The 8,533-nt window shown below is 33.7% G+C and overlaps 2 protein-coding genes across 2 annotated transcripts; both read right to left on the reverse strand.

Moving 5' to 3' along the window:
* Positions 1 to 741: 741 nt before the first annotated feature.
* LOC100176528 (ADP-ribosylation factor-like protein 8B-A) lies at positions 742 to 4,874 on the reverse strand. Its single transcript, XM_002119410.5, has 7 exons — positions 4,712 to 4,874; positions 3,675 to 3,755; positions 3,276 to 3,349; positions 2,949 to 3,042; positions 2,235 to 2,302; positions 1,725 to 1,795; positions 742 to 1,323 (listed from the first exon to the last, which is right to left on the reverse strand). The coding sequence occupies exons 1-7, from the start codon at positions 4,832 to 4,834 to the stop codon at positions 1,274 to 1,276; spliced, it is 561 nt and encodes a 186-aa protein (XP_002119446.1). The 5' UTR covers positions 4,835 to 4,874; the 3' UTR covers positions 742 to 1,273.
* A 466-nt stretch (positions 4,875 to 5,340) lies between these two features.
* On the reverse strand, positions 5,341 to 8,419 carry LOC108950662. The gene is made up of 4 exons (XM_018816700.2): positions 7,115 to 8,419; positions 6,435 to 6,568; positions 6,255 to 6,369; positions 5,341 to 6,191 (listed from the first exon to the last, which is right to left on the reverse strand). The coding sequence occupies exons 1-4, from the start codon at positions 7,146 to 7,148 to the stop codon at positions 5,575 to 5,577; spliced, it is 900 nt and encodes a 299-aa protein (XP_018672245.1). The 5' UTR covers positions 7,149 to 8,419; the 3' UTR covers positions 5,341 to 5,574.
* Between the last annotated feature and the right edge of the window lie 114 nt (positions 8,420 to 8,533).

Raw genomic sequence — 8,533 nt, forward strand, 5'->3', positions numbered from 1 at the left:
ATACACGTGATGGATTTTCGTAAAGTAGCTCAATTTACGCAAAGTTTTGACGGTTCTCATTACGGACTATCTGTGAACTTAATGAAAAACCAAATCCTTCTTAATTTTATTTCTTCCTTCAGACGTTGAATGTCCTACCAAGGTGATCCTAGAATACAGATATTATAGCGACCGTTTTCGATGCCTTCTACTGGTGGTCGAATGGGTTGTTTTTTAGCCATACATAAAAAGATTATTAGCCATACATAAAAAGAAAAATTCCCCCAAAAAGAATCACCTACGAAGTAACATACTTGGTAACTCGTAAGCGGACACGAGGTGTATGAACACCCGTGCTCTTTCACTAAGAAAGTTTTTCATAAAGATGTAATTGTGTTCCCCAACCTAATTAGGGAAACTTAGAGAATTTATCTTGATAAGGTGAAAGTTTACCCCTCTAGCGTATTGTTTTCTAATCCCAGCAAGTTATTGCAACAACAAAACGACGTGCAGCTCGAAGAAAATTAACGTTTTCAGTCCACGATGCAAATGAAAGTTAATTTTATCAAGACAGTGCGACGCTCATGCATTTACCTTTTTAATGAAGTCGTAATATACGTGACCTTTTATTATAGCTCTGCTCTCTTTTTTAAATTTATTTGCAGATTTAAAACTTATTTGCAGATTTAAAAGATTTCTTCAACAAAATAGTTTGTTTACAAATATCTTTTGGCTGTAACTAAGTTAAACTTAAAACACAAGTTTTGTTGAGACAGTGATATAATCAGAAACATGTATGACTTCATTAAGCAAACATCGATTTAGTTAAACAAAGAATCAAATATATCGAACTTTATATCATATTTCACAGGTCCCATTGTATGGTGCATTTGGTAAATAACAAGTAAAATGCAACTGCAGCATGCACAAATGTAATTTTCAATAGTTGGGTTTGAGCCTACTGGCCACTACATTCATTTTAATACTTCATTTTAAATTAACAAGTTGATATATTATATCCAAAAAGCCAAAAAATTGTTTGCTACAAAACGCTGCAGCTACTTTCTGCATTTAATTGACTGACCAATTCAAAGCTTTCAGTTAGGAGCCAGCACAAGGCTAAATCATAATAATACCAAGAAAACATAAATATATTTATACTATATACACCTAAACACAGGAATGCAGATGTTCAAATCAATTCCAAAAGAAGTACAGATAATTCAATGTTGAACTTCTTCATGTGTTGAATTTGTTAAGTCCTCAATAAGTGCAACGGATTTTTCCAAAACACCTAACTGCCGCCAGCTTTTGAATGCTGTGTTAACCACTGTAGCGTTATGTCTATAAAATAAAGGCAAACAAATGTAAAATAAATGTCTTGGAGGAATGTGTACGTCTATGGAACAAAAGCAAACAGCTGTAAAATTAATGTCCTAAACCAGGGGTGTGCAATCTATATTACAAGACGGCCAGGTATAAATTACTGGGTGAACCCGCGGACAATACATTTATTTAGCATAGGCTTGCATGGACTAATATTAGTTTATTTTATCTTTGATCTTCTGATATTAAAAGGGAGAAGACACCCTTGCAGAAATATTAAGTTCGGACGCATAAATTTTAAAAGAAAACTGTCACGCTAAATAAATTCAGTAAAAAATATGCAGCTGTCTTTGCGGGCTGCACAACTTTTTCCGACGAGCCGTACACACCCTTGGCTTAAAAGAAGGTAGAGTTCTTACCAATGTTGTCTTTTTCTTTGCATGAAATTGAGTAACAACATATTTCTCGGTCTTGGATAGCAGCAAGATTCCTAAACAGGGAGTTAGTAAAGTGAAGAGACCATTAGACTGGCTGGTATTACTGTCAATAAGTATAAATTGAAACCCGCCACATCAGTTTATTAGTAAAGTTATGCTGCTTGTTGAACAGGTTTTGTATTAAATGCAGTAGAATGCTGAACATTGCCTGCAGTTGGTCAAACCTCTTGCAAAATATAAATGTAAAACGTCTGCTCGAAACTAAACACATAGTGCAATATATGAAACTAAAGACATATCGCAATGTAAGAAACAAGAAACATATCATATTGTTAAAACTAAAAAAATGTTACTGTATGAATCTTAATGAATGCACAACACATAAATTTTATCTACACGAAACTGACTATACTGACTGAAAATCTATTTAAAACTGACTGTTACCAATCTACAAACAGGGAACATGAAATATAAATAAGTTGTAAGACTTACATTCGTTCAATTAATTCCTTCTCATCAAGCGATTGAGGAAGATCTTTCTTATTTCCCAGCACTAGAACCTAATACATCAAACATAATCATGTCACATGTAAATGGATTACCAACATGCAGCATTAGATTGTTTACAGTGGGAGTGAAATGTGCTGCAATGTCTTGTATGTTGTTACTCCAATTATTCAAGTTCATTGTAAATAAACGGAGCTTTGAAATAGGTTGTACCTTATCGTCTAGTTTTAATTATCAACACAAGAATTTGTTTTAACCAAATTCTGCCAGTGGACCAGTAGCATTTTTCTTGCAAAAAAACTAATTATTTCTAACATTGATAATTGCAGTATCTGCTAATTGCAGTAGAAAATGGGACATTGTATGGCATTTTAAGTTATAGTACCATTTGCCAAATGACTGCGGCTATTAGCCATACAATGGATAAAGCCTAGGGCTAAACCAGGAAACAAACTTGCAACCCAAGCATATTTATCTACATAATAATGACAAAATATCTCAAATTTATGGAAGATTTAATTTACCATTTGAGAATACCATTTTGCCATTAAGTGTCATTCTCATTTTTTTATTATTATATATTTCAAAAGCTAGGCCTATTTAATAAAAACGTTTAGAACTATTGATTTATATTTATCATGTAACTTAACTTAAACATGAATTACAACCAAAGTAAAGTAAAGTTAAATGTTAACATACAGGAATTCCTTGTAACTGAGGTTTTTCAAGTAAATTATGGAGTTCATTTCTGGAAGCTTCAATTTTTTCTGTGTCCGCAGAATCCACCATGTATCTGGGATTATAGGATGTACATTTTAACAAACACAAATATTTTTTAGAATTAAATTTAAAATTGGGATTATATATTTATCGAAAAACATTAAAATAGCCTAATCAAAAAAATTATGAGAAACGTTATATAGATTATAGAGTAATTGGTTGGTCTTTAAATGAATATAAAAGTCAGGATATTCAACCCCAAACGGGCCCAAAGCAGCATATAAGAGATACAACAACAAAACTTACACAATTGCATTCACCCCTCTGCAGTATCGCTCCCACATGCTCCTGAATCGGGGCTGGCCACCAATATCCCACACCTCAAGTATTTAAATTTATTAAAATATATATATTTTTTTAAGTCTACTTATTAATTTTTGTTTAAATCTACTTAATATTTTTTTTCAAGTCTACTTAATAAATTTTTTTGGGAAGTCTTCCTAATAATTTTTTTAGAGTCTACTTAATCTAATTGTAATGTAAACCAATGTATAAAAACAATCTATTCGAAATAACAGCTATTCGAAATAAACATTTCATAATTTTATTAATACACTACCTGATATACAGTTTGGTACAATTTATAATAAATGTTTATGATAGGATTAAACAACAAACTATATATACTCAATAAAGTGTGCTTACTTTTATGGTAACATTTCCCTTTGTTACTTTTCTCATGTTAAAACCAACAGTTGGAATCATGTCTTCATTGAATTGACCCGACTAAAAAGGTTTTTTTATGTTGATTTAGTGTTTTTTATCATTTTTAACTACAAAACACTAAATACGTCTTCAAACAACTAATTAATAGGTTATCCAAATTATCAGCTATACATATAAAAAAAAACAGTAATAATCACCCACAAAGTAGTAAAAAGCTGGCAAGAGGTGTATGAAACAGAACGTTCGTGATGGATAAACCAAGTTACATTTATTTAAGTCTAATTTATGGCAAGGCATTAGAATTGGTTTGGTAAGACAGCAACATATTTAAAAACAGCATTCAACTTATTGTATAACAATATTGGAATACAAAATGTGAAGAAAACAAGTTTGGCAAATTCCTGCTGCTGACATTTCGTAGCTAGGAAAGGAAACGGCTTGTAGAAGCATTTTGAATCTGACAATGCTTTGTAGAACACTTATTTCAAAAAACATGTATTCTAGTTTAATAAAAGTTCTTCTATTCTTTGTGGAAAACCACAGTCGTTTTAATAAGTTGTTCTGTTTTATAAACCTTGTACCAGGTTATGAGTTACCATGTATGTTACTTTGTGGTTGATTCCTTTTGTGAAATTTTTGCCTTTTTTTTAAATGGGTGATAATTTAGATAACCCACTAGTGACTACTCGGTTGCAGTAATTGCTGTTTAGTGTTTTGCCCAAGGAGACATACGCCCACAATGATAGCAGCAAGAGCCTCTTCTGCATTAGCCAGTCGACATGGTATAGCAGGTGTACGGGCAATTTTGTTTACAAACTTTTGGTTATGCACGCCATAATTTGTCTCATAAAAGCCTAATAATTAAACAATGAACTAAATCTGTATCAAATGAGGAAGGAATTCCTAATGTTTTTTATATTATCTTGCTCCGAAAATAACCGTTTTGTGCCCGGGAGATCCCGTCAGGAACTACCATACTCTGCAGATGGGTAACGTGGTAATAATAAAAGACTTACAGATATTACAGTTACGAATGTTGTTTTTCCCGAGTGTTGCAACCCAACCAAAGTAAGCTCCATTTCTTCCTTCCAGAAAAGAGATTTAAACCAGTCAAGAAGTTTTCCAAAAAATGCAAACATTGTGAAAACCAAACGTGCTATAGATTTATTAAAATATGAAAGTTCTGCATATAATACAGTTTTATGAGTTATTAAAAAAACTTAAGGTAAAGTATTGTTAGAAATTATACAGGTGATATATATATATATATATAAATAGGTGACTCCACACAACAATATTTAATGTGTGCATAACAATTTGAGATACTGGCCTATTTATCAAGTATTTAGGAATTTTAAATATACAACTCAAACCTGCCTTTTGTATTCCGCTCGCTAAGACCAGGTTCGCGGAGTATTTATAATTTTACGGTAACCAGACAAAAATCAATTGTTTCACGATTAATTACTATTATAAAGTTATAAACTGTCAACATACAACTCATGTATTTGTTCACAAATGAAGAAATAACAATCCGGAAACCTCGTGATCAAAAAATACATAGAAATCGAACTGTAAACAAATGAGATTTTTCGAGTGCTGTGTGCTGAACAGATACGTGCACAAAGCACGAAATGGGAAATTCCTTGTTCTGTAACGGATTTGGGGTATTCGGTGATCTCTGTTATGGTAAAATGATGAAATAGTACAGAATTTTATTACAACTCTATTTGTTGGAACCATAGTCCGTATTCTGGTTAAAGAACCATATACGGAATCCGGGAACAAGCATTTTCGTACATTTGCAAACCAATTAATCATTTTTACGAAAATAATTTATTGTAAAACTGTATTGTAGTAATATATGCTGAGTGTCAACCTATCTTCTGGTGACAAGGCTAGAACTTGGTTCCCATACGTTGTCAAAGGAAGTCAAAAGAGGTATTTTTCTCAGCGGAGGTAGCGACTGCTTAGAATTACGTTCTGGCTGTTTCAATATATAACTTAAAGCAATGGAAGAAGCTACTTGGCCTTTTGCTGCTGAACAGCGGGCGGCGTCTTTGATTACCGATCGTTTTTCTTTTGCTTTTTTACGTTTTATAAAAGCTATATGATTCTTGTCAGTTTCTTTCCCATTTCTTCGAAAGTTCTCCGGAAGTGCTTCGTCTTCAGGAATGGCGGACAACGTTCGTTTGGCTGCAATTCTTCCAAACTTTTTCGGCCCACTTAACGAAGACGTAACGCGAATGTTTAGTGGTGATTTCAGGTTATAACCTTCCGCCTCACAAAACGAGACGAAGTTTTTTGACACCCGAAACCATTTGTTTAATGAGCTTCCCGTTGAGGTTGCTTTACTTTTACAATTCGAATTATTTTGGGAAGGTTGTTTTTGTGTACAAGTCGTCGGTCCTGTTACATTTTCGTTCATCGCCGCTGACGAACTGGTTTCAGAATGAAGGGATTGTGACGTCATACTACCGCTCTCCTGACGCTGGTCTGAAATAATAACAAGCAGAGATAATACAACGATGAGGCGAAGAGTATTTTATTGTTGCTCACTGTTGGCCTTTGTTGTTGGTATAACGACCGGGTGGCAAAAATATGATGGCCTCTTAATGTATTCAGATAGATCAGTATTGAACAAAACCGTAGCGTCCTTCGAAAGTGGTAACCCCTTCAGTTAAAACATCAATAATCATGAAAAATTTCAATCATTTAAAAATCAAACACATGTAAAACCTTTTTCTTGTTGGTTAAATTATGTTGGCGTGAGTTTCCCGCAGTTGTATGATGTTTATTTATCGGTGGTAGAACATCTAGCATACAACTTCTCCGGTTCATTTTGCTTGTCTCGTTTAGACGATGCTTCGGTTCTGTGCAAAGCAAAGTTTGATTTAATGTATAGGGTCTATATATAACCTTACAAAACAATGGGACTACGACGATAGAGCTCAAAATACTGTGATTTGAACAAAGAGATTGCCAACTGCTTTGATCAGTTTTTGATTTGTACAATTAGACTCGTATTGCTGGCAATAAAGCACGTATATATTAGTCAGTGATAAAATACAGTAGGGTGAGGAAGATGGAAAAGCTTTTTATTTTGTTTTCTCGTTCCATTTGGTAGTAAACAAAGAACATTAACATGTGCTTTAAAAATATAATTACTGATTTCCTGCTTATTTTTAAATGCACAAATCGTTCATGTAATACTATAGTATGAGAAAACCTATTCATATACCTATAAGGATTTAAAACGCCTAATCCTGATTATCGCAACCAAAGTTCTCATTACTTTGTGTAATAATTAACTCATAAGGCAATTTAGCCGTATAGGTTTATACGAATGAAATAACACGACCAAGTGACAGCTCATTAATCACGTAAATCATATTTATAACAGCATATAAATCACTCACTTAATAACGGCTTTCGTTGCTTGCAGGTTTCCATTGAAACTACAGCATTATAATTTCAATCGGTTTCATAGTGCTTTTCGATCACGTTTGTTACTACTGCTTGTATAGCTTAAGAAATCAAACCTAATACGAAACTAAACCTTCGTCTGCTATTGACGCTCACGTTTGTCAACACTCGGCATTTGGCACAGGCTGGAAAGAACGGATGCCCCAAACAATGTGATATTCGAAATCCTGTTCGAACTATCGAATTCTACCTTTACCTATTATAAGACAATACATTTTACTAAAGTACAATATTCTTACTTTTGCTGACAGCCATATTACACTTAATTATTTTGCAAAACGGTTTTTCTGGTGTTTTTGCTTGCAAGCGTGTTTTAACGTCCTATACACAGCGGGTGACATTCGCGAGTAAATTACACCCAAAAGCGCAAAATACTATACCAGAGAAGTTGTTTTACAAAACAAGTAAAATATTCTTGTTGGCGTGTTAAACTATATCGTCTAAACTTGCAATTAAAGTGTCGCTCTTTGGTCCCTTGATACGCAATATTCAGTTCCGAGTTGAAGAGCTTTTCAATTGACGCAAGTGGACCGCTCTAGCTATTTACGGTTTAATTCTACATTAGACTTCTCGCAATACAGATGCTGTTGAGTGTATCATTCGCGTTTCAAGTGACCAGCTTTACGCCAATCTGAATATCGACCGCAATAGAAGTGACACGACAATAAAAACCTTAAGAATAGACCAATCAATCTTTCATCTATACGTATTTCAAACCAAAACAATTGCCACACAGTTACCAACCTATTTTTCTGTGGAGTAAGATAAATACCAATAACACATAGAAACAAACAATTTCTAAACGGAACAATCAGATATTATGTGCTGGGTGACCCATCTTGCCCCACAGTACGAATATAATGTTTTGGATTACAAAATGCACAATTATTTCGCATGCACCAAATTACCGCACTTCCTAAAACCATGAATGTAAGTTTAATGCACCAAATGTTGGTACATTTACAAATATTTTATTATATCAGTATATTATAGTGAACTAACGTCAACTTGTGTCTGTAATCGTATCAAGTAAAATATCTAGGGTTTGTGGTCTTTTTACAGGTAAACTTTAAGTTTTTGTGACTGCGGCGAGTATAGACCTCGTCGTTATCAATATTGTTACTGACATCACAAAAAAAACATAAGGAAAAAACGAATTGGGGCAAACAAACGAAAGTTGTAAAGAGAATGAAAGTTTGGAACATCGCGCGCACGAGAACATAACATACAACCAATCGCCACACAGAACAAACTTATGGTTTACAATTTGTTTCATAGTTCCCAAATTTACCGTCCCATGTCAATATTTTTACTGATCCGTTACAATTATGGAATACAAGTATAAAGGTGTG

The sequence above is a fragment of the Ciona intestinalis genome, unplaced genomic scaffold (genome assembly GCF_000224145.3).
Source record: "Ciona intestinalis unplaced genomic scaffold, KH HT000542.1, whole genome shotgun sequence".
Classification (NCBI taxonomy): domain Eukaryota; kingdom Metazoa; phylum Chordata; class Ascidiacea; order Phlebobranchia; family Cionidae; genus Ciona; species Ciona intestinalis.